This window comes from Pelecanus crispus, chromosome 2 (genome assembly GCF_030463565.1).
Source record: "Pelecanus crispus isolate bPelCri1 chromosome 2, bPelCri1.pri, whole genome shotgun sequence".
In the NCBI taxonomy this organism is placed as follows: Eukaryota; Metazoa; Chordata; class Aves; order Pelecaniformes; family Pelecanidae; genus Pelecanus; species Pelecanus crispus.
Genome location: NC_134644.1, coordinates 132,104,480 through 132,117,630, shown reverse-complemented (window position 1 = coordinate 132,117,630; position 13,151 = coordinate 132,104,480). Strand labels below are relative to the sequence as shown.

Here is a 13,151-nt window from a genome sequence, read left to right as displayed (position 1 = left end):
TGCTGTGGGTGATGCATTTTTCTCATTGAAGCATTGGGGCTGTTTTCTAGTCCGAAGTCTCAAATTCCACCATTACTTTTTTGTCTTCTCCCCATGACCCAGCAAAGTCAGCTTTGCTCCAGGGGCAAGACTGCAAAAGCAATCTTGGACAATTTGGCTGAAAATACTGCGCGAGGTGCCTGCCATATGACAGCAGTAAAACTGCCAGGACAGGTACCTGTCTTTGCATGGCCAGAAGGTATTGCTATGGGTCAGAGCCTGTATTTCACACTTTTATCATTTTTATCCCTAAGTTTAGATTCTCTTAGCTTGTTTCAAGGTGCTTTTTTGCAACTGTGGTGTTAATCCACAGCAGCAGGTCCCAGATTGTTATCTCTGGTCCACGAGTGGTCAGTGAGGCCCTGGTAAATCAGCTGCAAAACCTCACCTGCTGTGCTAGTGCCTCCAGTTTAAAAGCTCAGTGTGTTCAGGTAAGGAGAGCCTTTGCTTCGTGCTCTTGAACACACGGAGTAACCTTACTGGGAAGGAAAAAAGCATCAAGCAGCTGTTTGGCAATGTGTGTTTGAAACTTGATCTTATTATTTATAAATTGGGGTTTAACCTTTTTAAATGTTTATTATTATTATGTCTCTGTTCCAAAGACCAGCCCTAAAATAGCATCACAATTCCTGCAGATGTATTTATTCTTTGCATTTGGGTTTACCTCTGACTGCTTTGATGAAAACTTGCTTGTATTTGCTATTCCAAGGTGTCATTTGTCTCACTAAAACAACCCAACTCTAAAACACGAACTGGAGCCTTTGTTGGCTTGTGCTTTCTGGTCAACAAATGGTTATTCAGTGGCCTATTTTCAGAGCAAGCCTGTGTATGGACTGGCTTCAAATAATGATACTGCTTACACCTGTGTGATTGATCCTATCACAACTGCTTTCAGGCAACTCTGAATATCATTTGAGGTCGCTGAGGTGTGACTGGAAGCAGCGTTTGGACCGTGAAACACTATATGCGTCAGGAAGAATATAGGTTCATCACCAAATCCTAATCTGAGATCACAGGGACTGACAGTGAATGAAGAAAAAAGAAAACTTTGATTTAAAACTGGGAAGAAAACCTCTCAGAAATCACTAAGGCACAGGCTAAGGAACTGTGTTACGTTGAGAGTAGGACTGTAATTTAAGTACTTAAGAGATAAATGTGACTCCTTTAGCAAGATTATAAAGTAATTCAGTAGAAACACAATGCTACCTCTATACTGTAAAGCAGTTCTTAGAAGCCACTGAACATCCAGGCCTTCAAGGGTTTGTTATATGGTCCACCAAACAAATACACAAAGAAATAAAGTAATGATTGTGGAGAAGAATATAACTATACAAACTTAAACTCTCTCAAATCAGTTCCAATCCCCAGTTCTGTCCTTCTCCTGGTTTTAATCAAAACTTTGGCTGTTAAGAACCACAGCAGTGATGCACCTTGATCAGAATCAAACTCTGGGATTTGGTATGCGTCCTCTGTTGTGGCGGGTTACATCCACGTCCGTCCTTTAAGGCCCTCGGTGTTGGGGCTGACGACTTCTGTCCAGCAACTCAACGAACAGCAGTAGTAACGAACAGTAATGGCAAACAAAGAATTCCTATATTCCTGATATACAAGTGAAATATAAACGGGTGAACCAAGCGAGACTGATTCTGTATTCCTTCTCAGCTGGAAGCACAGATTAGGGTGGGCAGCTGTTGCAGCATCAGATGCACAGGCACGGTTTACTTGTAGAAATATGACATACAAGCCTGAAAGAAAAGCATCGCTGCTGCAGGTGATGGCAACTGTGACATATTGCAGCCCTCAGAACACAGACTGCGTGTTTCCCTCTTGTCACTTGTAAAAGTTCCTGTGGCATTCTTTATTGATGACTTCTGGTTCATACAGCTTCCTTCTTCCATGTGGAAATAGCAGGGAAATGGGAACAGTGTGGTTGGAGGCTGCTGTGGGTGCCCGGTGTGATGCTGTGGGTACCCCTGGGGAAGGGTGGCTCGGAGGGAAGGGGCAGCTTGTCCCCAGCAGCTCTGCTCCCCTCCGAAAATGGCTCCCTGGGCCACACTGTGGTCCCCTCCTCCAGCCTGCGGTAATGCTGGAGCTAAACGGGGCTGTGAAGCGTGGCAAGGACGTCCTGCAGCAGTTGTGTCTCGTGGGAAGTCACTGGGCCGTGTCATCAACTAGATTACAGGAAAATAACGTTTATTAAGAATAAAAGCCTGCTTGCTTTTAAATCTGCTTTAATTTTGTTCACATTGAAAGACACTGGATGTCCCCCCTGCTCCAGTCCTCAGCAGTCAGCTTGAGACAAGACAGTAAGTTACGCTGTCTGTTTAGATCCCAAAATATGCCCCTCTTACTGTTCAAAAATTCAGTGTGTTCCCCAAGAACAATACGACATCCCTGCCGTGACAGGGGCAAACCAGAAAGGTCTCTAGCAGGAAAGGATAACAGGAAAATTACTAAAAAAGGTACAGCTGGAAGGAGTGGGGAGGGGACATGGAGTTCGAAAAAAATAGTATGGAAGGTCTGCTGTACCCTTCCGGATGAGACTTCAACCAAAGAAATTTGGGAACAGCCCTAATCCTAACCCTCTGTTTTATGAACATAGATTTTACTGCTGTGTTCTGCAGCATTCAAAATCTCTATATGTGCTCCTACAGTTGTCAGCTTAACTCAGACCCTTCATCCACGCATCCTTCTACCTACTCCTCTCCCTCAACCAACTTTCCCGTTGAACTTTCTCTTCCACCTTGGGGAGGAGGTAGAGAAAATCGTGAGTCGGGCCTGGGAAGAAGGGAGGGGTGGGGAGAAGGTGTTTTAAGATTTAGTTTTTATTTCTCATTATCCTACTCTGATTTGATTGCTAATAAATTAAACATTTCCCCAAGTCGAGTCTGTTTTGCCTGTGACGGTAATTGCTGAGTGATCTCCCTGTCCTTATCTCGACCCGCAAGCTTTTCGTTATATTTTCTCTCCCCTGTCCAGTTGAGGAGGAAAGTGATTCAGCAGCTTTGGTGGGCACCTGGCATCCACCCACCGCACTTACTCATCTAGAGAAGCAAACAAAAGGAACAGAGAACACCAGGAAAACTCGGCAGGAACTACCTGCAGAGCCAGTGCTGCCCAGAGGTAAACTCTGGAGAAACAGGCCCTGCCAATCTTTGAAGTCCCAAAGCAGAATCTGAATTGGCAAAGCTGACATCCAGAGGAAGGTTCTGAAGGGTGAGGAGGTGGGAAATAGCTTTCCAAGATACTTGTCAACATGTACAGAAAGATATTTACTGGAATATTCAAAAGCACTTAGCTGCATAGGTCCCATAAGGGTGCTCTGATGGAAGGGCAGTACAGCATGAGCATTGTGAATATGTGAAAGCAGGGTCAAAAGAGCAAAAGCCCCTCTGAAAAAAACATTGGGACCAGCAAGGCAAAATTACATTTGTTTGATTTCTGCCAGAACAGCTCTGTAAATTGAGTGATAAGTTCACTAAGGAGAAATAAAACACACACTTGTAGTAACTGTGTGGGGCATGATGGGAAGACAACCAAATCTTTATGTATAATTCTCTTTACTATATCCAATGGATGATACAGAGCAATCATTTCTCTTTATGCTGCTATTAAAGTTTCTGTCTGGCACGGGCAGAGTTGAGCAGCCAAACCAGTCCCCTTGTCCCAGTCATGTAGAAATGGCAGGTCTCTACGAACACACTTCTATATTCGGTTATTCCCACAATAGGCTCATTAAATGCTAGCACTCACCATTTCAGCTGCTCCCTCTGACAAGGACTTTGAGGTGCTTAATGCATCTGATGATCATCATCATCCTTGCCTGGAGCCATGGTGAAATGCATTTGCCAATCATTGCTTTATTTACTGCCGGGGCATTTTGTTAGAGGCATGCAACGGGCAGAACATCTTTCTTTTTTCTTGAGACTAGAAATTATGTGAAATACATGTAAGTTAATATTTTTTTTAGCTTTAAATCCATTGGTCTTGACTTTCTAGAGATTTACATCAGGGTTGGAGAAGAATGTTTCCAGGTGAGCCTGACTGGGTTCAGCTAGTTGTGACAGATGCAGTTCATTTGGGGGCAGGAAGGAGAATGGTGAAGAGAGGATAAAAGGCTTTGGAAGCCACTGTAGAGTCCTTTCTGTCAGGGAAACTTGCCAGTCTTCTGTCTTACTAACTGCCTGTTGGTTTTTCCATCTTATTATGCCATCACCCATTCCTCTTAATTGTTTTCTTCCTTTGGAGTTTTCCCCATCTGTGGATTTGCGACCCTGCAGCAGCCCCTTAGTTATCCCTGGCAAAGACAGCAAAAGCTTCTTGGGGGGAACTCCTTCAGCCAGGACTCGCCGCTTGCCTCCACGCCTGGCCTGGTGCTCCATTGATTGGGATCGGCTCTGCCTCCTGCAGCTCCTAGGCTCTGGGGGCTTTGGTTCTGTCTACAAAGCCACCTACCATGGTGAAACTGTGGCTGTGAAGCAGGTGAAGAAGAGCAGCAAAAACCGGCTGGCGTCGCGACAGAGCTTTTGGGCTGAGCTGAACGTAGCCCAGCTACAGCATGATAACGTGGTACGTGTGGTGGCTGCCAGCACGTGTGCCCCGGCCAGCCAGAACAGCCTGGGCACCATCATTATGGAGTATGTGGGCAACATCACCCTGCACCATGTAATTTATGGCACTGGGGATGCGTGGAGACAGCGTGAGGATGATGGAGGATGTGGAAGGAAGGCCCGGAGCATGGAAGAGACTGTGTGCTATTCTTGTGACATTATGACTGGCTTAGCCTTTCTTCACTCACAGGGCATTGTGCACTTGGACCTAAAGCCTGCAAACATCTTCATCACTGAGCAGGGAGTGTGCAAGATTGGAGACTTTGGGTGCTCCCAGAAACTGGAGGAGGGCTTGTCCCAGAGCCCCCATGTTTGCCAGCAAGGGGGCACATACACACACCGTGCCCCTGAGCTCCTCAAGGGCGAGAGGGTCACTGCCAAAGCAGACATCTACTCGTTTGCTATCACCCTCTGGCAAATCGTCATGCGCGAGCAGCCCTACCTGGGCGAGCGGCAGTATGTGCTCTATGCTGTGGTAGCCTACAACTTACGCCCTTCGCTGGCTGCTGCCGTTTTCCACGAGTCGCCAGTGGGCCAGAGACTCCAGGGCATCATTAGCTGCTGCTGGAAGGCTAATGCAGAGGAGCGCCTGAGCGCAGCCCAGCTGCTTCCCAGCCTCAGGGCCCTCAAGGGGAGCCTCTAGGAAAACTCAGGACTCTCACTGTTTCTTTTATTGTTGACTTTTCTTTCCCTCCGCCTTTCCTCCAACCATAATGAATTTAGCCCCTGGGTGATGTAAAGGCTTTGTTGCTGTTTTTTATGCTAAAAAAAAAAGAAACTGCTTTGTTATAAGAAGATTATAAATAAAGATATTTAACAAAACTGTGGGCTTTTACTGTGGGAGGGGATAGAGGTAAGGATCGAGACGTTGGCAAATATGACTTTCTGGTTGATCTGTTATGTGCTGCCTTTCTCAGAGAAACTGGGGAAAGTGATGTGCAGAAAAATAATTGTTTTCAAATAAGTGAAGTACAAAAAAGGGCTGCTTTTGGAAGGGTCTTTGTACATAATACCTTTTGGTATTTCCAAAATGTCAGATATGAGTAGTTCTTTACTAGGTTTGTGCGTTTGAGCTTTTCCTCTTCATTTACCAAGGAATGAGCATGCATCACAAATCAATGAATGCAGAAAAATAAATACAGAGTGTCAGTGCAGCTTTTTCTTGTTCTTAGATGTGCTTAATTTCAGTAAGTATGCTGTTTCTGAAATGGAAAATGTAAGCTACCTAATCTCCCCATTGAAATAAGGAATCTTTTTGTCAGTCTAAGGCTATGAAGAGTAAGAAGATAGATTAACAACCTATGCTTTTATAAGACCTCCATGCTACCAGGTGTCTTAGCTGCAACTTGCTAGTTGGTCTATTGTAAACTTTAGTATCTGAAATATTATAAGAGCATCTTGTGTGGAATAGGAAGTTCCCAGGCTTTGGAGGTACAGGGAGAGTTAAAAAAAAAAAAAAATTGGGAAAACGTGAAGGAAGATGTATAGGTACAAGAAAACCTCATAAATCAGGGTAAGAGGGGATTACTCACCCTTCATAATGCATGGGTCAGTATTAGACAAGATACTGGAAGTACTGAAAAGGAAGATTGCTTAAAGCAGTAATAATAATACTCTGCTGGTGCTCAAAGCATACACTATTGAACTATCCTCTGTGCTGCTTATGTCTTATCTACTATCTTTCCTAATCTGGTTGTAATGTGCCTGGGAGAGGAAGTGCTGTAGGCAATGCCAAAGACAAAAAGCTCTGATCCCTGATTTATCAGAACTGATAATTATAGAACTGTTGAGATTTCAATCCTTATCTGGTGCTACAAATATCCAAGTGCTGTAGCTGCTGTTGCCATTCTGCTCAAAGACTCTGCTTCTTTTTAAGACAGGAGAGTGATGTTTCAGTCAAATTGTTTTTCTTCTTTCCCCTTCCTCCCCCTTGCTTCCATTCTGGAAAAAAAATCCCAAAAGAATTGAGCCAGTTTCCTGATTTCTGACACGCATCTGTTCTTAGCCCCGTGAAATCCTGGAAATGAGCAACTATGTGAATTTGAGATGATTCTGTAGGTCTTTATGGTATTCGGGTTGGTCATTGAAATTAATGGTTTATAAAGCATATCTAAGCTTAACTATTTCTTGCTTTTCTGTCCCCCTTAAGTGGAACTGTAAAATGCTGGCTGGAATTAAAAAAACCTAAGGTAAATTCTGGTAATAGATTTCCTGTGTTTTCTCTGTCAAAATAATTACGCTATAGAACCAGAACTTATGTTTTTTCATGTTGTGCAACTTCTTTTAATAAATAAGAAATATCTTATAAAAGTTATCATGATAAGCCAGTTACCTTTTAAAATAAATAGCTGAGGGCATGTAAGATAAAATGTTGGGTAAAGCCATTGGCATGCCTCACCTTAACATCAAGCCTTACATAAAAATGTTTTTCCAGTCTTCAAAAGAATATAATAAAAAATGGAGTTAAAGTTTTTTAGTAGTTCCTAGATGCTTATGTGTTGTATTTATTTCGCCAATCTAGGTAGCTTGTTGCTTAAACTGCTAGAAACTTGATATTTCGTGCTTAATGATACTTTAGCATCAATAAGTGCTACTTGAGTCTCTGTGAAAAATCAAGCACCCTTCAAATTCTCTGTTATACTTGACAGAAGAATACTGGATGGCCAAGACCTGCTCTTGAAGTGTAATCAGCTCTGCAGACATCTCCGTCAACTTTATTGGATTCTCTTTCGAGAGGGAGTGAGAATTCTGCACAGCACTCAAAATGTAGGCATGTCATAGTCTGCTGTCATAATGATGATCTCTATTTTTAAGTAACTTTAAGATCTAATTTGCTTCTTTTGATTGCTAATAAGCATTGAGTTAATACTAATCAAGAAACACGTCAGGCCTGATAGCTCAGAATCCATTGTTTTATGTGATAAGGATTATTTTGCCTGTTTGCCTCACTTTACATGGATTTGTCTTGAATTTCTTTCTGCCAGTTTGTGGCTGGCCCTTGCACTCACTGTCCTAAATAACTCCACCATCAGCAAATTTGTTTATCTTATGGCTCACCCTCTTGCATCTTGTTTATGAATGTGCTGAGCAGCACAGAACCCTGTGAAACACCACTGGGCACTTTCTCTATCTGAGAGAACTGACACTTTGCTTTTATCCTCTGTTCCTATCTTTTGACTTACCCAGTCCAGGATTTTCTCTCTTAAACATGGCTGCTTAGTACCTTTAAAAAGTTCACAGTGAAGGATTTTTCAAATACCTTTGGAAAACCAAGGGAAACATATCAACCAGCTCCTTATCTGCATGCTGTTGCTCCTAAAGAATTCCAATACAATTCAACACAATTGTGAAGCACAACTCCTTCCAACTAAAGCAATATTGGCTCCTAAAGAAATCGTATCTCTCTATGTGTCTGTTAATTCCTTTAATATAGTGTCTGCTAATGTATCTTGTACAGATGTCAATCATATCATTAAGTTATTTCTTAAAGACTTCCATGGGATATGGTCCTGTAGAGAAGAGAGGCGCAGGACACCTGGTTGATTTTTAAGGATTGCCTCCCCCAAGCTCAAGATTGGCCCATCCCAAATGAACAAGAAATTGAGCAAAGGTGGCAGGATGCCTCCAAGGATGAACAAGGAGCTCCTGATTGAACACAAACATGAAAAATAAACATAAAAGAGGTGGCAGCAGGGTCAGATCACCCAGGAGGAATATAGAGACACTGCCCAAGTGTGCAGAGATGGGGTTGTAAAAGCCAAAGCCCATCTCAAATTGGATCTCGTAAGGGATGTGAAGAGCAACAGGAAAGGTTTCTACAGGTATATCAGCAGCAAAAGGAAGACTAGGGATAATCTGGGCCCACTGACAAATGGGGTAGGGGAGCTGGTGACGACATGGAGAAGGCCAAGGTACTCTTCTGTGGTTTCTTCACCTCAGTGTTTAATGGTGAGGTTTGCATTCAGGAATCTTGGGTCCCTAAGACCAATGAGAAGGCTGGAGCAGGGAAGACTTACCCTTGGTAGAGAAGAATCAGGTTAGGGAACACTCAACAGGATGAACACAAGTTCATGGGACCTGATGGGATGCACCTACAACTGCTGAGGGAGCTGGCTGCTGTCATTGTGAGGCGACTCTCAATTATCTTTGGAAGGTCATGGCAGTCAGGAGAGATTCCTGAGGACTGGAAGAAATCAAATGTCACTCCTATCTGCAAGATGGTCAAAAAGGGGGATCTGGAAAACTACAAGCCAGTCAACCTCACCTAAATCCCTGGGAAAGTGGTGGAACAACTAATTCTGGAAACCATTGCCAAACATATGAAGGACATCAAGGTGACTGGGAGTAGTCAGCATGGATTTATGGAGAGGAAATGGTGCTTGACCAACCTGGTAGCCTTTTGCGATGAGATTACTGCCTTGCTGGATGAGGGGAGAGCAGTGGTTGCTGCTCATTTTGACCCTAGTGAGGCTTTCAGCACTGCTTCCCATTACATCCTTATAGAGGAACTGATGAAGTACAGGCTAGATAGCGAATACTGAAAACAAGCTGAGCTGCTGGGCTCAGAGGGTTGTGATCAGTGGCATGAAGTCCAGTGGGAGACTGGTCACTGGTGGTGTACCCCAGAGGTCGATACTGTGCCCAGTACAGGTTAATATCTCCATTAATTGACCTGGGTGATGGGACAGAGTGCACCCTCAGGAAGTTTTGAGATAATACAGAATTGGGTATTGACCACTCGGTCAATACCTCAGATAGTTGTGCTGGTATTCAGAGAGACCTTACCAAGCTGGAGAAAACGGCCCATGGGAATCAACGCAGGGAAGTGTGAAGTCCAGCCCCTGGTAGAGGATAACCCCACGCACCAGTACAGACTGGGGGCCGAGCAGCTGGAAAGCAGCTTTGCAGGAAAGGACCTGGAGCTCCTGGCAGACACCAAATTGAACATGGGCCAGCAATGCACCCTTGCGGCAAAGAAGGCCAACAGCATCCGGGGGTGCACTACAAAAGGTGATGCCAGCTCTTCCAGAGCGTTGCCAGAAGAGATTATTCCGCTGCGCTCACTCAGCACCGATGAGACACATCTGGAGTGCTGTGGCTGGCTCAGGACTCTGCTGGAACAAGAAAGTCATGGATGTACTGGACCAGGAGTGCAGCGAAGGGCCAGTAAGCTGATTAGGGGATTGGAACCTCTGCATGTGAGGAGGGACTGAGAGATGGGACTGTTCAGCCTGGGAAGAGAAGGCTCAGGGGGCTCTTATCAGTTTGTATAAATACTGATGGGAGGCAGTAAAGATGGAGCCAGACTCTTCTCAGTGGTGCCCAGTGACAGGACAAGATGCAATGGACACAAACTGAAGGACAGGAAACTCCATTTAAACGCAAGAAAAAACTTTTTGACTGTGAGGGTCAAACACTGGACTGGGTTGCTCAGAGGGGTGGGGGAGTCTTCATCCTTGGAGCTATTCAAAACTCAACTGGACATGGTACTGAGCCAGCTGCTCTCGTTGTCCCTGCTCTGAGCAGGGGGTTGGACTGGGCAATCTCCAGAGGTCCCTTCCAACCATGAAAGTTCTGCAATTATAATAACATTTATAGATGCTTGAATTTCAGACAGCTCCCAAGTTCTCCTACAAAAATGTTTCTAGCATAAGCCTATTTTGTGTTTCCTCCAGGGACAACACACATGCAAGGTACACACTTCGATTCTTTGCAATGCCTTTGTTGTCTTGGGGTGGATCAGGTTTCAATGGTTAGAGGGGTTTTTTTGTTGTTTTGTTCTTCTTTTAAAAACCTGATGTCAGTAGATCTACCAGAGAGGCTTGACAGATTTCTTGTTCTTGATATTCTGAAAATTATAAATTACGGGGTTTATGTTGGTTCCTTAAAGGTTTTTTCCATCTAGTTTTATATTTAATCCACCAGAGTTTTATCCTTTCCGTTTTCTTCATCTGGACACAGCTTCAGGTTTTTAAAAGATGCCTTCTTGCTTCTAAAGCTGGCATAAAAGCTAATGAGTGCAGCTGCACATTGCTCTTTAACTTTGTCACACTTGCATACCTCCATATAAAATGTTAGCAGAAGGCACGTGATGCTAGCAGAGCAGTTGCAGACAATTGTGTTACAACTCTTACGGGATTCTATTGATCCAAATTTTTCTCTAAGTCTTCCTGGAAGCTGGTTTTGTTCTTTATCTCTCCTTCCCCATAAATATGTATGCAACACAGTTCCAGACAGTTAGCAAGACATAGCTGTAAGTCATGATAAACCTTAAAGGTTATTTGTACCTAGTTTATTTCTTCTTTTCGTTCCTGGAACTGATCACCAGCAGCTTGATCAGCCTAAACAGATTTGTTGAAGACCTTTGGAGAAAGCACTACAGCCAGGTAATTGTAGTTTATCAACATCTTGCTCTGTTTTCTGAGCGTGAAACATTTGTGAAACCGGTGCTGAGGATCCTTTATGACTGCCCCAATCGTCCAGCCAACCAAATATAAGGGACGTCACTTTTTCTTTCTGTGGACTAAATGCCTTGGCAGGGTATATATAAAAGCATAATGAGTTTGAAAGGCTGAACTAGCATTCATGTCCTGGTTGGCTCTGTAGGGCCTAGCAAATTTGGAACGATGCAGCATCAGCGTAAGTCTGGGCACAGTGGTATTGTAATATGTCTTTGGGCTGTGCCCTCCAGCCCTCTGCCAGCTGGGTATGCCCTGCTCAGTATCTGATGCTAAGAACAGGCTGGTACTCCTCAAATAAGAGCAACCATGCATCTTGACTGTGCTTTTAGGAAGGAACAAAGCCTCATTTGTCCCAGCTGATAAACGTCAGATCTCTCATGTCTTACCATCAACCAAGTTCCACAGCTTGATATAATTATTTTCCTTGGAAACTAAACTATTCTTGTATTTAGGTTTGGGTTTTTTTATAGCAGCAACTTAAGTACCATTTCTGGGACTCTGGGATGCCATGTTGCAGTGGCCATTTTCTCAAGGTGAGCTGTTTTTTTGGTTTTGTTTTATGTTCTCTGTTCATAAGTAGCACAAGCTGCCTTTCAAACTTCCAGCTCTGCAGCACTGAGAGCTAACTATTCAAAACCAGGTGGGTTAGCTCCTGCCTCACAGCAGTCTGGGGTAACCACAGCCCGCACAGAAACTTCAGCTGGTTCTCATCAATCTCCTAGTACCTAACTGCCAAATCTGGGCGCATTTACTAATTTCAGAAAGTACATATAAAGAAGATACTGTAAAGTGCTTGCATTCTCATGTCTGGTCATCAACAGCAGTAACTCTGGACATATTAACCATATTAGAATGTTATATTTTGTGCTTTCTTGATTATAGATATAGCATTGTCTACCGAGAGAAAGCATGAATTAAAAGTTCTAATTCTGGCCTTTATTTCTTTTTTTATAACTAATGGCATCCACCACCCCCAACCTCCCTGACGTGTATCCTCTTTTTCCTCAAATGGACATATGTACAAAACTTGACAGGATGCAGTTAAGAAAGAGATTTTATGTAATTTTATCTAATTCAAACTAAATCCCCAAATTAGAGCCAATACTAGTTAGTGCTGAAATGGTTTTAGGTCAAAATTAATTTTTTTCATGCTTTTCTTCATGAGGAAAAGCAACTTCCATGTGCTCTCTTGAGTTCTGTGAAGTTCAACAATTACTTTAGCAGTCAAGTGATTATAAGACAGACAATAAAAGACGGCTAGGAGCATAGGAAGTATACAGTTGTAATAAACAGCATCTAGGAAGAACAAGAAGGAAAAGAAAAGGCACAGAAGTGTAATTTTATCATTCTGTATTACTCTTCGCTTACTATAGCTATCACTGAAGGTTGAGTGTCCTTGGTTCCCAAATAGAAATATCAACAGACATTTCATAATATTTTTTTTTTAAAAGTAAGCATAAGCTACAATTCTGATGCTACTCTCTTTATTTGGGGGTGGGGTGGGTGGGGGGAGTATTACAGTTAAACATATTTGATAATTAAGCGGGGAACGGTTTTCTGTTTCTCTTTGACATAGCTTCTGGCTTCCCATCAACAAGGAGCCTCTGTAACCTTGCTCCTAACTTGTTCTGTTGTTTGCTTCTCTTTCCTCGGAGGCTTCTCCTGTGCTCACTTACTTCATATTCTTTTTTTTTCCCCCGCCCTTTTTTTTGGTGTCATGCTTTATCTCAAACCAGAAAGAGAGAGGTAACAATGCTACCTTCAAATGATAAAAATACTATATAACTTGGAGCTGGGCACATCCTTAATGCAGAAGGTATGATGGGAAGCATGAAGACGTAAGTGTGAAGATGTATGGGTTGCTTCTGTATTCTGTGGTAAGATATATCTGCAGCAAAGCAAACAAAACAAAAGATGTTTTACAGAATATACTGCATATATTTGTAAATTCAATGGGACTGAAGTGAATGCTTAGTATTTGACTTGTATATCAGGTTTTTTGCAGCATTAGCATCTGTGTTTATAAATTCATCCGCTAGAA

General features: G+C 43.1%; 1 protein-coding gene across 1 annotated transcript; it reads left to right on the top strand.

Moving 5' to 3' along the window:
* The first annotated feature begins 4,245 nt into the window (after nucleotides 1-4,245).
* On the top strand, nucleotides 4,246-5,292 carry MOS (MOS proto-oncogene, serine/threonine kinase). Its single transcript, XM_009482865.1, has one exon. The coding sequence runs from the start codon at nucleotides 4,246-4,248 to the stop codon at nucleotides 5,290-5,292; it is 1,047 nt and encodes a 348-aa protein (XP_009481140.1).
* Nucleotides 5,293-13,151: the final 7,859 nt, after the last annotated feature.